Below are 16288 nucleotides of genomic sequence, written 5' to 3'. Positions count from 1 at the left end.
CTTTTAAACTTAAAAATTTGCTGCATTATTAATTTCATTACTATGTTATGTTTTTTATAGGATATCATTATTGCATAATGAGTACAGTGCTGTGCAAATTAATTGGGGCAAAGCATTTTTTTAAGTAAAATCATAAGTTGGTTACCAGTCAGTGATTCAAACCAGTTTTAACTGCTTTGAACAGGTGTGAGTGCCTGTTCAAAGCAGTTGAAACTGGTTTGAATCACTGACTGGTAACCAACTTACGATTTTACTTAAAAAAATGCTTTGTCCCAATTAATTTGCACAGCACTGTATGTAGTGTTCTCTATAGATCATTTGAAAAAAGGATTAAACCATGGCATGTATATAATTACATGTCAGGTTACCTAATTTAATACAAATGTGCATAATACTTGACAAGACTGTTGCCGGCTTTCCCGGGACCAGGGGCTCCTTCCCTGTCCCTGACACTATGGGTACCCTAGCTCACCCAATTCCTGGATTCCTTCTGATGGTGAAGATGCCAGGGCCACATACCTTCCTTAGCTCCTGAATCTGCCCTCAGTGTGTACCCTTCCCCACCCATGGAAGAGGGGAGTAGTAGTATACCTTACTACACCAACCAGACTAACAAGGTAATATCAACCAGGGTAGAGAAAAATACCATGCATATAAATATACTCTCACATATAACAGAGGAATGCACCAGGGAGTAGAGGCTGGGGTTAACCAAAGTAGGAGAAGAAAGGGAATTATCATACTCTCAAAACCTAGCAACAGTCACAAATAAACCCACCAAATGCCTTTTCTTATACTAACCACCAACAACCTCTAGCTATGCAGCATAAGCTAGCTCTGACAATGAGTGCTAGGCTAGCCAGGGCCCTTATTATATAGGAGATGGAAGTGCCTAACAGTGCAAACCGAGGGCCTAAACACTCTAGGAGCTCTCAACAGAGCAGATTAACTCCCGCACTGCCAAAAGAAATTTACACTGTTTAATAAGAAGATGAAGTACTTCTAATCAGTGCAGGGGTAGGAGAAATCAGACACTGCAGTCTTCTGTCTCCTCTCTGTCATGGTAAACCAGTGAAAATTCCATTATTGAAATGTATGGATGTTGATAGAAATACCATTGTAATATCCATAGGTAAATCCTAGAAATTGAATAACTTTCTCCTCTTATTTTAAGGGTTCTACGACAACCTTTTGGTCGGCTCTTTTTTGCTGGCACAGAGACAGCGACAGAGTGGAGCGGATATCTTGAAGGAGCAATCCAAGCTGGAGAAAGAGCTGCTAGAGAGGTCAAATTTTATATTTTGGAATTATTGATTATTGATAAGTGTTGAAAGATCATTAATAAGTGTAGTAAAGAGTACACTCTGCATACTGAGAATTTTTTTAAACCTTTCATGACAAGCGCAATTCTGTTATTGAGATTGAGGTTACAAAAAAGACTCAACCAGTCCAAGGACCACAAAATAACACTTGCAATGTAGGATGCTTTGAGGACTATAAGTCGCACAGGACCATAAAATGCACCACAAATTTTGGGGAAGAAGATAGGAAAAAAAATTGTTAAATAAAATGGTGGTGCATCTTATAGTCCAATTTTACGATAGCTTGATGGGGGTGGCAACAATTTAGCGGGGTCATGGGAGGCAGAGTCATTGCTGCGGGAGGCAGGCAGCCATTGCTGCGAGAATGAGAGCGATGCTGCATGCCCCTTTCCTGAGAACTTAATCTGCACATGCACAACCTCTGGTGGCTATTTTCCTAAAGACCACAGTGGGAAAATCAATGCAAAGTGGACTCTGGTCACTGCCATCACACCCCTTATCTAATATATAAAGCTCAAAGTGTGTATGTATGTATGTATGTATGTGTGTGTGTATGTATGTGTGTGTGTGTGTGTATGTCTGGGATAGGCATCCGCACCGTCGCAGCTACAGCCACAATATTTGGCACGGTCACACGTCTGGACCCCGAGAGCGTCCTAAGCTATGTTGTGAGGCGAAATTTTAACCCCGCGCGTTCCAATTCACCAAACAATTTTGCCCCTATCTAGATACTGGGGAAAAAGTGTGTGCGTATCAAGCCCCGCCCCTCATTATGATGTCACAATGGTTGCCATGGCGACACTGATGTCATCATAGGTTGCAAGCCCCGCCGCTCATTATGATGTTATAATGGTTGACTATGGGATGGAGGATGTGTGATGGGTATATGGGCACTGGACTGTGGGATGGAGGATATGTATGATGGGTATATGGGCACGGGCCTATGGTATGGCGGATATGTATGATGGGTATATGGGCACGGGACTATGGGATGGAGGATATGTATGATGGGTATATGGGCATGGGACTATGAGATGGAGGATGTGTGATGGGTATATGGGCACTGGACTATGGGATGGAGGATATGTATGATGGGTATATGGGCATGGGACTATGGGATGGAGAATATGTATGATGGGTATATGGGCACGGGACTATGGGATGGATGATGTGTGATGGGTATATGGGCACTGGACTATGGGATGGAGGATATGTATGACGGGTATATGGGCACGGGACTATGGAATGGCGGATATGTATGATGGGTATATGGGCACGGAACTATGGGATGGAGGATATGTATGATGGGTATATGGGCATGGGACTATGAGATCAAGGATGTGTGATGGGTATATGGGCAGTCGACTATGGGATGGCGAATTTGTATGATGGGTATATGGGCATCGGACTATGGGATGGAGAATATGTATGATGGGTATATGGGCATGGGACTTTGGGATGGAGAATATGTATGATGAGTATATGGGCATGGGACTATGGGATGGAGGATATGTATGATGGGTATATGGGCACGGGCCTATGGGATGGTGGATATGTATGATGGGTATATGGGCGTGGCACTATGGGATGGAGGATAATTATATTTTGTTATAACCAACCACAGTTAGTTACTATGCCCGGGCAGCGCCGGGCTCTTCAGCTAGTCTAAGGCCGGTTTCACATTAGCGCTTTTTAAGCGCACGCACGGCCGGGGGTAGCTCCGCCCCCGAGCCGGCTCTCTGCCCGGCGTGCCCGTCCCTTGCTTATAGCGCCGCCTCCTAGCGGACAGCGGCGCCTGCGATCGGCGCACCCTATCTTTAGCATAGGATGCGCAGATCGTGCGCAGGCCGTGCGCTAGTTGCGCTTTGACCTGCGCTGCGCACTCTTGACGGTGCGCCGTGCGCGCCAAAATCGAACTTTTCGGATTTTGGCGCGCACGGCGCACCGTCAGAGGTGCGCAGCGCAGGTCAAAGCGCAACTAGCGCACGGCCTGCGCACGATCTGCGCACCCTATGCTAAAGATAGGGTGCGCCGATCGCAGGCGCCGCTGTCTGCTAGGAGGCGGCGCTATAAGCAAGGGGCGGGCACGCCGGGCAGAGAGCCGGCTCGGGGGCGGAGCTACCCCCGGCCGTGCGTGCGCTTAAAAAGCGCTAATGTGAAACCGGCCTAACATATAAAGCTCAAAGTGTGTATGTATGTATGTATGTGTGTATGTCCGGGATAGGCATCTGCACCGTCGCAGCTACAGCCACAAAATTTGGCACAGTCACACGTCTGGACCCCGAGAGCGTCCTAAGCTATGTTGTGAGGCGAAATTTTAACCCCGCGCATTCCAATTCACCAAACAATTTTGCCCCTGCCTACATAATGAGGAAAAAGTGTGTGTGCGTCAAGCCCCGCCCCTCATTATGATGTCATAATGCCCCTATCTACATAATGTGGAAACAGTGTGTGCGTATCAAGCCCTGCCCCTCATTATGATGTCACAATGGTTACCATGGCGACGCTGATGTCATCAAGCCCTGCCGCTCATTATGATGTCATAATGGTTGACTATGGGATGGAGGATGTGTGATGGGTATATGGGCACTGGACTATGGGATGGCGGATATGTATGACGGCTATATGGGCATGGGACTATGGGATGGAGGATGTGTGATGGGTATATGGGCACTCGACTATGGGATGGAGGATATGTATGACGGGTATATGGGCACGGGACTATGGGATGGAGGATGTGTGATGGGTATATAGGCACTGGACTATGGGATGGAGGATATGTATGACGGGTATATGGGCACGGAACTATGGGATGGTGGATATGTATGATGGGTATATGGGCACGGGACTATGGGATGGAGGATATGTATAATGGGTATATGGGCATGGACTATGAGATGAAGGATGTGTGATGGGTATATGGGCACTCGACTATGGGATGGTGAATATGTATGACGGGTATATGGGCATGGGACTATGGGATGGAGAATATGTATGATGGGTATATGGGCATGGGACTATGGGAAGGAGGATATGTATGATGGGTATATGGGCACGGGCCTATGGGATGGTGGATATGTATGATGGGTATATGGGCACGGGACTATGGGATGGAGGATAATTATCATTTGTTATAGCTAACCACAGTTAGTTACTATGCCCGGGCATCGCCGGGCTCTTCAGCTAGTGTATATATATATATATATATACACATACATACACACAGTATATTGCGCCACACACATATACGTATATATTACATAGTTTCCTTTATTATGTATATTGCTGTCCCTTATTATGTAGTGCCCTCTCTTGCTATGTACAGCACCGTTCACTACATATCGGATTATACAGAGCCCTCTTTTTTATTACATACCGTCCTGTCTTGTTAGCTGTATAATGCAATGAATGCTAGGAAAGCTTCCTTTCTAATGGAGGAGATGATGGACTGGTAGTCTGGTCACCGGCTCCTCCATCAGTAGTCATTTTATATCTAAAAAGAGAGGGGACTTTGTAATAAAAGAGGGCACTGTTAATAACAAAATTAAAAAGAATACACTATGTAAGAGACAGCACTATACATAACAGCAGAGGAAGCTATATAATAAGGGACGGCACCATATATAACTAGAGAGGATGGTAGGTAATAAGGGACGGTGTTATACATAATAAAAGAGGAAACTATGTAACTAATGATGGTGTGATACAGAATTAGTGAGTACAGTGTATGCTAAGGGACTGTGTTATACATAATAAGTATGTATACTATATGCTAAGGGACTGTGTTAGACATAATAAGTGAGTACACTGTATACTAAGGGACTGTGTTAGACATAATAAGCAATAATAATGTCTTCCTCCACCTCCCCCTGTTCCTAAGTCCATTATAAGTCCCCCTTCCACCCATCCCAATCCCCTAAACCCCTCATTGTCCACCTCTTCCCACATCCCATTATTGTCCTCTCCCCCACCCTGTCATTGACCTCTTTCCCACCTATATTATTGCCTTCTCCCCCACCACTGCTTTCTTTCCTGCCACCCCATCATTGCCCTTTCCACCACCTCCATCACTGCCTTCTCCTCCACCACCACATCCATCACTGTCTTTCCCACTACCACCATCATTGCCTTCTCCCCCACCCCATCATTGCCCTTTCCACCACCATCCCCATCATTGCCCTCTCCATCACCCCCATCATGGCCTTCTCCCCATCACCCCCATCATGGATTCTCCCCATCACCTCCATCATGGCCTTCTCCCCATCACCTCCATCATGGCCTTCTCCCCATCACCTCCATCATGGCCTTCTCGTCATCACCTCCATCAAGGCCTTCTCCCCTTCACCTCCATCATAGCCATGGCCTTCTTCCCATCACCTCCATCATGGCCATGGCCTTTTCCCCCATCACCTCCATCAAGGCCTTCTCCCCATCATCTCAATCATGGCCTTCTCCCCATCACCTCCATCAAGGCCTTCTCCCCATCACATCCATCAAGGCCTTCTCCCCATCACATCCATCAAGGCCTTCTCCCCATCACCTCCATCAAGGCCTTCTTCCCATCACCTCCATCATGGCCTTCTCCCCATCACCTCCATCAAGGCCTTCTTCCCATCACCTCCATCTTGGCCCTTTCCCCATCACCTCCATCAAGGCCTTTTCCCCATCACCTCCACCATGGCCTTTTCCCATCACCTCCACCATGGCCTTTTCCCATCACCTCCATCATGGCCTTTTCCCATTACCTCCATCATGGCCTTTTCCCATCACCTCCATCATGGCCTTCTCCCCATCACCTCCATCAAGGCCTTCTCCCCATCACATCCATCATTGCCCATTCCCCATCACCTCCATCAAAGCCTTCTCCCCATCACCTCAATCATGGCCTTTTCCCCATCACCTCCATCAAAGCCTTCTCCCCATCACCTCCATCATAGCCTTCTCCCCATCACCTCCATCATGGCCTTCTTCCCATCACCTCCATCATGGCCCTTTCCCATCAACTCCATCAAGGCCTTCTCCCCATCACCTCCATCATGGCCTTTTCACCATCACCTCCATCAAAGCCTTCTCCCCATCACTTCCATCATGGCCTTCTCCCCATCACCTCCATCATGGCCTTCTCCCCATCACCTCCATCATGGCCTTCTCCCCATCACCTCCATCATGGCCTTCTCCCCATCACCTCCATCATGGCCTTCTCCCATCACCTCCATCATGGCCTTCTCCCCATCACCTCCATCAAGGCCTTCTCCTCATCACCTCCATCAAGGCATTCTCCCCATCACCTCCATCATAGCCATGGCCTTCTTCCCATCACCTCCATCATGGCCATGGCCTTTTCCCCATCACCTCCATCAAGGCCTTCTCCCCATCACCTCCATCATGGCCTTCTCCCCATCACCTCCATCATGGCCTTCTCCCCATCACCTCCATCAAAGCCTTCTCCCCATCACCTCCATCATGGCCTTCTCCCCATCACCTCCATCAAGGCCTTCTCCCCATCACCTCCATCATGGCCTTCTCCCCATCACCTCCATCATGGCCTTCTCCCCATCACCTCCATCATGGCCTTCTCACATACACATATACACACATATACACGACACATACACACTACATCTTTGCCTTTTCCCATCACTCCCCATCACACTACATACATACACACACATACACAGTCACACGCACACACACACACAGCAGCAGTGACAGGCAGCCGCAGGACAGTACCTCATATGATGTCCGCTCTGCAGCATCACCGCCTCCGCCCTCCAGCTGCTTCCTGTGTCTCTGGCACAGCAGCTGCGCTGCTGAATGATGATGTCATTCAGCGACGCACTCCTCTCTGTCAGAGAGACACAGAAAGCGCTGGTGCCGGGCAGGAAGGATCTTTGCAGCTCCGCTCCTGCTGTTTTCTCTTGCAGACAGCGGAGCTGTTGGGATCTCTCCCTGCCCACCGCTACACATGAGGGCAATCTGGCCAAGGGCCCCCCGTAGCCTCGGGCCTGGAGAAACCGGTCAGATTACCTTCACCATTAGCTGCCCTGCAGGGGACCCCTGGAGCCTCTGGGCCCCCATGCAATGCACCGGTTGAACTGGCGGTATGTCCGCCCATGATTCATGTATACCAGGTGAGCAGTTCTCTTGTTGTGTCATCCTTGTGATACATGGGATAAGACCCTATTGTGCTTTGTGTTTTCCCTCTTCTTAATAATCTGAAAAATATGGTATATCACTTGTACAATTTTATAGTTTTTAGATTTTACTGCTAAGAAATAATCACATTTACATACAGTGCCTTGCGAAAGTATTCGGCCCCCGGGAACCTTTCAACCTTTTCCCACATATCATGCTTCAAACATAAAGATACCAAATGTAAATTTTTGGTGAAGAATCAACAAGTGGGACACAATTGTGAAGTAGAACGAAATTTATTGGTTATTTTAAATTTTTTGTGGAAATTCAAAAACTGAAAAGTGGGCGTGCAATATTATTCAGCTCCTTTAACTTAATACTTTGTTGCGCCACCTTTTGCTGTGATTACAGCTGCAAGTCACTTGGGGTATGTCTCTATCAGTTTTGTACATTGGGAGACTGAAATTCTTGCCCATTCTTCCTTGGCAAACAGCTCAAGCTCAGTGAGGTTTGATGGAGATCGTTTGTGAACAGCAGTTTTCAGCTCTTTCCACAGATTCTCGATTGGATTCAGGTCTGGACTTTGACTTGGCCATTCTAACACCTGGATACATATATTTGTGAACCATTCCATTGTAGATTTTGCTTTATGTTTGGGATCATTGTTTTGTTGGAAGACAAATCTCCGTCCCAGTCTCAGGTCTTTTGCAGACTCGAACAGGTTTTCTTCAAGAATGGTCCGGTATTTGGCTCCATCCATCTTCCCATCAATTTTAATCATCTTCCCTGTCCCTGCTGAAGAAAAGCAGGCCCAATCCATGATGCTGCCAACACCATGTTTGACAGTGGGGATGGTGCATTCAGGGTGGTGAGCTGTGTTGCCTTTACGCCAAACATATCGTTTGGCATTGTTGCCAAAAAGTTAGATTTTGGTTTCATCTAACCAGAGCACCTTCTTCCACATGTTTGGTGTATCTCCTAGGTGGCTTGTGGCAAACTTTAAACAAGACTTTTTATGGATATCTTGAGAAAAGGCTTTCTTTTTGCCACTCTTCCATAAAGGCCAGATTTTTGCAGTGTATGACTAATTGTTGTCCTATGGACAGACTGTCTCACCTCAGTTGTAGATCTCTGCAGTTCATCCAGAGTGATCATGGGCCTCTTGGCTGCATCTCTGATCAATGTTCTCCTTGGTTGAGATGAAAGTTTAGAGGGACGGCCGGGTCTTGGTAGATTTGCAGTGGCATGATACGCCTTCCATTTCAATATGATCGCATGCATAGTGCTCCTTGGGATGTTTATAGTTTAGGAAATCATTTTGTATCCAAATCCGGCTTTAGGCTGTGTGCCCACGTAGCGATTTTTAAGCGTTTTTGCCACGATTTTCGGCGTAAAAACGCTGCAAAAACGTTTAAAAATCGTGTACAGAACGCCCCCCATGCATTCCTATGGCATTCCGCACATGTTGTGCTAATGCTGTGCTTTTTTCCGCGGCGGAATCGCATAGCGGAAAAAATCGCAGCATGCTCATTCTTTTGTGCGGAATCGCAAAGAATTGCCGCGATTCCGCACCCATAGGAATGCATGAGAGTCGCTTACTTCCCGCATGTGGCTATGCCCACCATGCGGGAAGTTAAGCGTCTCATGTGCGGTTGGTACCCACGGTGTGGAGGAGAGGAGACTGTCCTCCAGGCCCTGGGTACCATACCCCTGTAAAAAAAAGAATAAAAAATAAAAAATCGGGGTATATTTACCTTCCGGTGTCCCGCGCTGCATTCCCGGCCTAAGCGTTCCCAGTAATGCCTTGCGGCAAGGCCCTGTAATGACGTGGTCACGCGAGATCGCTATAGCAACGCGAGACTACGTCATCACAGGTCTCGCAAGGCATTACTGGGAACGCTGTGGCCCGGGAATGCAGCGCGGGACGCCGGAAGGTAAATATACCCCGATATTTTTATTTTTTTTAGCATTTTAACATCCTATCTTTTACTATTGATGCCGCAAAGGCGGCCTCAATAGTAAAAACCTGGTCACACTTGTCAAACACTATGTTTGACGAGTGTGACCAACCTGTCAATCACTTTCCAAGCGATGCTTCAAATCGCTTGGAAAGTGCTTGAATATCGCACGCGAAAATTGCGGCAAAATCGCGATCATAATTGCGGTAAAATCGCGGTGAAATCGTGCGGAAAAAACCTCGCGATTTCTGGGAAGGAGTCTGGTTTTTAGTGAGCGTTTTAAAACGCTACGCGGGCACATAGCCTTAAACTTCTCCACAAAAGTATCACAGACCTGCCTGATGTGTTCCTTGGTCTTCATGATGTTCTATGTGCGTCAAACAGAACCCTGAGACTATCACAGAGCAGGTGTATTTATACAGAGACTTGATTACACACATGTGGATTATATTTATCATCATTAGTCATTTAGGACAACATTGGATCATTCAGACATCCACAATGAACTTCTGGAATGAGTTTGCTGCATTGAAAGTAAAGGGGCCGAATAATATTGCACTCCCCACTTTTCAGTTTTTGACTTTCCACAAAAATTTAAAATAACCAATAAATTTCATTCAACTTCACAATTGTGTCCCACTTGTTATTGATTCTTCACCAAATATTTACATTTGGTATCTTTATTAGAGTTGAGCGAAACGGGTCGAAAAAATTCAAAAGTCGCCGACTTTTGGCAAAGTCGGGTTTCATGAAACGAAACCCGACCCTAGGATGAGGTCGGCCACGAGGTCGGCGACTTACGCGCCAAAGTCGCGTTTCAAAAGTTTGTTTTGCGCTCTTTTTCAGCCAATCAGGATCCACGGACACTGTGGGCAACGTGATGACATAGGCACGGGTCACCGCCATCTTTCAGAAGGGCATGCAAGTGATTGGCTTGCTTTGGTGGGCGTCACAGGGGGTATAAAAGGGCGTGCACGCCGACCGCCATCTTACTTCTGCCGATCTTATTATAGGGAGAGGTTGCTGCTGATTCTGTAGGGAGAGCGTTAGGCAGGGAAGAAGACAAAAAAACTGCTTCTGCTGCTAGCGATTTGGCCTGCACAACACACCAGTCACTGTGTGTGCAGTGCAAGGGGAGGCTATATAGTGGTGTATCAGTGGTGTTGGTTGTTGGGCTGCCTTCTAAGGCTTCCTGACATTCCTGCATTGCTGTTTACCCACTGCTCCGCAAACTGCTTTTTTAAAAGCAATCCCAATTTTTTTTTTTTGTCCTGCTGAGAAGAAAAAAAAACTGCTTCTGCTGCTAGCAATTTGGCCTGCACAACACACCAGTCACTGTGTGTGCAGTGCAAGGGGAGGCTATATAGTGGTGTATCAGTGGTGTTGGTTGTTGGGCTGCCTTCTAAGGCTTCCTGACATTCCTGCATTGCTGTTTACCCACTGCTCCGCAAACTGCTTTTTTAAAAGCAATCCAATCTCCCTTATCCTCTAGTCACTTTTGTCACAGCTGTGCCATCGAGCCTGTCACATAGCGCTCAGATATTCATTGGGCCTCACACAATCCAAAAGTGTCCAGTGTCCAAAAGTGTGTGCAGAGATTCAAAATCTCCCTTATCCTCTAGTCACTTTGGTCACAGCTGTGCCATCGAGCCTGTCACATAGCGCTCAGATATCAGTGGGCCTCACACAATCCAAAAGTGTCCATCCAGTGTCCAAAAGTGTGTGCAGAGATTCAAAATCTCCTTTATCCTCTAGTCACTTTGGTCACAGCTGTGCCATCGAGCCTGTCACATAGCGCTCAGATATCAGTGGGCCTCACACAATCCAAAAGTGTCCATCCAGTGTCCAAAAGTGTGTGCAGAGATTCAAAATCTCCCTTATCCTCTAGTCACTTTGGTCACAGCTGTGCCATCGAGCCTGTCACATAGCGCTCAGATATCAGTGGGCCTCACACAATCCAAAAGTGTCCATCCAGTGTCCAAAAGTGTGTGCAGAGATTCAAAATCTCCCTTATCCTCTAGTCACTTTGGTCACAGCTGTGCCATCGAGCCTGTCACATAGCGCTCAGATATCAGTGGGCCTCACACAATCCAAAAGTGTCCATCCAGTGTCCAAAAGTGTGTGCAGAGATTCAAAATCTCCCTTATCCTCTAGTCACTTTGGTCACAGCTGTGCCATCGAGCCTGTCACATAGCGCTCAGATATCAGTGGGCCTCACACAATCCAAAAGTGTCCATCCAGTGTCCAAAAGTGTGTGCAGAGATTCAAAATCTCCCTTATCCTCTAGTCACTTTGGTCACAGCTGTGCCATCGAGCCTGTCACATAGCGCTCAGATATCAGTGGGCCTCACACAATCCAAAAGTGTCCATCCAGTGTCCAAAAGTGTGTGCAGAGATTCAAAATCTCCCTTATCCTCTAGTCACTTTGGTCACAGCTGTGCCATCGAGCCTGTCACATAGCGCTCAGATATCAGTGGGCCTCACACAATCCAAAAGTGTCCATCCAGTGTCCAAAAGTGTGTGCAGAGATTCAAAATCTCCCTTATCCTCTAGTCACTTTGGTCACAGCTGTGCCATCGAGCCTGTGACATAGCGCTCAGATATCAGTGGGCCTCACACAATCCCAAAGTGTCCAGTGTCCAAAAGTGTGTGCAGAGATTCAAAATCTCCCTTATCCTCTAGTCACTTTGGTCACAGCTGTGCCATCGAGCCTGTCACATAGCGCTCAGATATCAGTGGGCCTCACACAATCCAAAAGTGTCCATCCAGTGTCCAAAAGTGTGTGCAGAGATTCAAAATCTCCCTTATCCTCTAGTCACTTTGGTCACAGCTGTGCCATCGAGCCTGTGACATAGCGCTCAGATATCAGTGGGCCTCACACAATCCAAAAGTGTCCAGTGTTCAAAAGTGTGTGCAGAGATTCAAAATCTCCCTTATCCTCTAGTCACTTTGGTCACAGCTGTGCCATCGAGCCTGTCACATAGCGCTCAGATATCAGTGGGCCTCACACAATCCAAAAGTGTCCAGTGTCCACAAGTGTCTGCAGAAATTCAAAATCTCCCCTGTCCTATAGACACCTTGTACCTTGTTTTACATTACTATATAGTTTGTTGGATTTTGTCTACATTTCTACCAAAAATGAGGAAGGCTGATGGAAGAGGCCGTGGAATTGGGCGGGGGTTGGCAGCTGGTAATGATGGTGTTGGTGGTGGATCTGATGGTAGTGGCGAGAGCAAAATAGGACCGAATGCAGGAGGTGCTGACCCTGCGTCATCGTCTGGCTACATAAGGCCTCGAACGCTTAGTTTTCTAGGAGTTGGCAAACCGCTTTTAAAGCCAGAGCATCAGGAAAAAGTTTTGTCTTACATTGCTGACTCAGCCTCCAGCTCTATCGCCTCCTCTTCTTCAGTTGTAAAAAGTAAAAGCACTGAGTCGTCATTGGAGGCTCATGTTCATGAACCACACCTTTCCTTGTGTCCTTCACCCCAACCAAGATTGAAGGATGACGCAGGCCATAGTACTGATTACTCCATGGAGCTGTTTTCACATACCATGCCTGGATTATCAAGTGAAATGGTGAATTACCCAGGCCAAGATGAATCTGACATGGAGTGCACTGATGCACAGCCGCTGATGGATGATTCTGCTGGTGCATTCACTCAGAGCACTACATTGTCCTCGCAGTGTACAGAGCCAGATTCTGACCCTGATGAGACTCAGGTGCCCCTTCCCGCACACTATACCACCATACACGGTGACACAGAGGAAGGTGCACATGACATAGAAGAGGAGGTGATGGATGACCCAGTTGTTGACCCAGATTGGCATCCATTGGGGGAAGAGGGTGCTGCTTCCAATAGCTCAGATGAGGAGCATCCACAGCAGACATCGACATCGCAACAGCTGTTATCTGGCAGGCCCGGAGCACTCCAGAGACAGGTTCCAAACATCAAAAGAGTTGCTGGACAGCTTGTCCAGAGGGTCAAAAGATCACAGCGTGCTAGGCCGCAAAATGTCTGCCAAAGTAGGAAGAGTGCAGTGTGGCACTTTTTTGACCAAAATCCTCATGATCAGGCCAAGGTTATCTGTAAGAAGTGCGCAAAGACCTTTAGCCGAGGGAAAAATCTGAAAAATTTGAATACCAGTTGCATGCTTAGACATTTAACCAGCATGCACTTGCAAGCGTGGACACAACATCAAACCTCAAGTGCCACATGTGCAACTGATCACAACAAAGGTAGTCAGCAACGCTACATTGTTTCCCCCACTGTAAGCCCACAGGTTAGCACAGCAGCAAATGTTGAGGTGTCGTTGCAAGACCACAGCAGTCAGGGAATCCCACTGTTATATCAACGAAAGACTGATTCTAGGCCATCAGAAAGAACACCAACTCCATCACCATCATCAACCCTCTCTCAGTCCGCCCTGTCCACCGCTACTTCCACCATATGCAGCTCTCAAGTCCAGCTCACCCTCCCAGACACTATGAGTAGGTCAAGAAAGTACTCAGTCTCTCATCCGCGTACACTGGGTTTGAACGCCCACATTGCCAAACTAATCTCGTTTGAGATGATGCCCTTTCGGTTGGTGGAAAGCACAGCTTTCCACGAACTCATGGCCTATGCAGTACCACGCTATGACCTACCCAGTCGCCACTTCTTCTCTCGCAAAGCCATCCCAGCCCTCCACCATCATGTGAAAGACCGCATTGTCCATGCACTCAAGCAGTCAGTGAGCGGAAAGGTGCACCTCACAACTGATGCATGGTCCAGTCGGCATGGCCAGGGCCGTTACGTGTCCATCACTGCGCACTGGGTTAATGTGGTGGATGCAGGGTCCACAGGGGACAGCGGTGGTGGGACAGTGCTGCCTAGCCCACGGTATAGGAAACAGTTGGCTGTAGGCGTTCGACCCTCCTCCTCCTCCTCCTCCTCCAGAAGCGAAAGCTCGTCCACAGAGCGCAGTCGTACGAGCACTCCATCTGCAGCTGCCACTGTTGCACACGATGTGTCCCCCTATCGAGCAGCTAGTGGAAAGCGTCAGCAGGCTGTGTTGCAGATGATGTGTTTGGGCGACAGACACACCGCCGAGGTGCTGGCCGAGTACTTGAAGCGACAAACTGAGTCATGGCTGGGCAGTGTACATCTTGAGGCAGGCAAGGTAGTTAGTAGTGTTGAGCATTCCGATACCGCAAGTATCGGGTATCGGCCGATACTTGCTGTATCGGAATTCCGATACCGACTTCCGATATTTTTTCAATATCGGAATTCGGCATCGGAATCGGAAGTTCAAAGTTGATTGACAGACTGACGTCATCATGATGCGCGGTGTGTGCGCATCATGATGCGCCGTCATTTCGGGCCTTCCGGGGGTCTCTGCCGGCCTGCCGGGGGGCTGTGCCGGCCTGCCGGGGGGCTGTGTGGACTGCCCGGGGTCTGTACCGGCCTGCCGGGGGGCTGTGCCGGCCTGCCGGTGGTCTGTGCACCCTGTGGGGGTCTGTACCGGCCTGCCGGGGGGCTGTGCCGGCCTGCCGGTCGTCTGTGCACCCTGTGGGGGTCTGTACCGGCCTGCCGGGGGGCTGTGCCGGCCTGCCGGTGGTCTGTGCACCCTGTGGGGGTCTGTACCGGCCTGCCGGGGGGCTGTGCCGGCCTGCCGGGGGCTGTGCTGATGTCCGGGGGTCTGTGCAAGCATCGTCCGATGGGACTACAAGTCCCATCGGGCGATGCCTGCTACCATGACAGTGATTGACACATTAGCCAATGATGGGACAGTAGTAGTCCCATCATCCGGCTAATGTGTTAAATGTTAAAAAAAAAAAAAAAAAAAATACTACATACATAATACATGCATGCTACATACATACTACATGCTACATACATACTACATATATACTACATACATACTACATGCATGCTACATACATACTACATGCTACATACATACTACATGCATGCTACATACATACTACATGCTACATACATACTACATATATACTACATACATACTACATATATAATACATACATACTACATACATACTGCATGCTACATACATACTACATACATACTACATACATACTACATGCATGCTACATACATACTACATGCATGCTACATACATACTACATGCATGCTACATGCATGCTACATACATACTACATGCTACATATATACCACATACATACTACATACATACTACATACTACATATATACTACATGCATGCTACATACATACTACATGCTACATACATACCACATACATACTACATACATGCTACATACTACATACATACTACATACATACTACATGCATGCTACATACATACTACATGCATGCTACATACATACTACATGCCACATACATACCACATACATACTACATACATACTACATGCTACATACATACTACATATATACTACATACATGCTACATATATACTACATGCATGCTACATACATACTACATATATACTACATGCATGCTACATACATACTACATGCTACATGCATGCTACATACATACTACATACATACTACATGCCACATACATACCACATACATACTACATACATACTACATACATACTACATGCTACATACATACTACATATATACTACATACATGCTACATATATACTACATGCATGCTACATACATACTACATATATACTACATGCATGCTACATACATACTACATGCTACATACATACCACATACATACTACATACATGCTACATATATACTACATGCATGCTACATACATACTACATATATACTACATGCATGCTACATACATACTACATGCTACATGCATGCTACATACATACTACATACATACTACATGCTACATACATACCACATATATACTACATAC

The 16288-nt window shown here is 47.2% G+C and overlaps 1 protein-coding gene across 1 annotated transcript in view; it reads left to right on the top strand.

The window, feature by feature from the left end:
* The window catches only part of LOC141080666 (amine oxidase [flavin-containing]-like), a 199355-nt gene that overhangs the window by 169379 nt on the left and 13688 nt on the right, over positions 1-16288 (top strand). Inside the window, exon 13 of the mRNA XM_073566054.1 lies at positions 1175-1286. Coding sequence (XP_073422155.1) covers positions 1175-1286 — 112 coding nt within the window. The remainder of the gene's footprint in view (positions 1-1174; positions 1287-16288) is intronic.

The sequence above is a fragment of the Dendrobates tinctorius genome, unplaced genomic scaffold (assembly GCF_039654945.1).
Source record: "Dendrobates tinctorius isolate UK_male_01 unplaced genomic scaffold, ASM3965494v1 ptg000016l, whole genome shotgun sequence".
NCBI lineage: Eukaryota > Metazoa > Chordata > Amphibia > Anura > Dendrobatidae > Dendrobates > Dendrobates tinctorius.
Note: the sequence above shows the minus strand (reverse complement) of the source record. Positions and strands in the feature narration are given on the sequence as shown.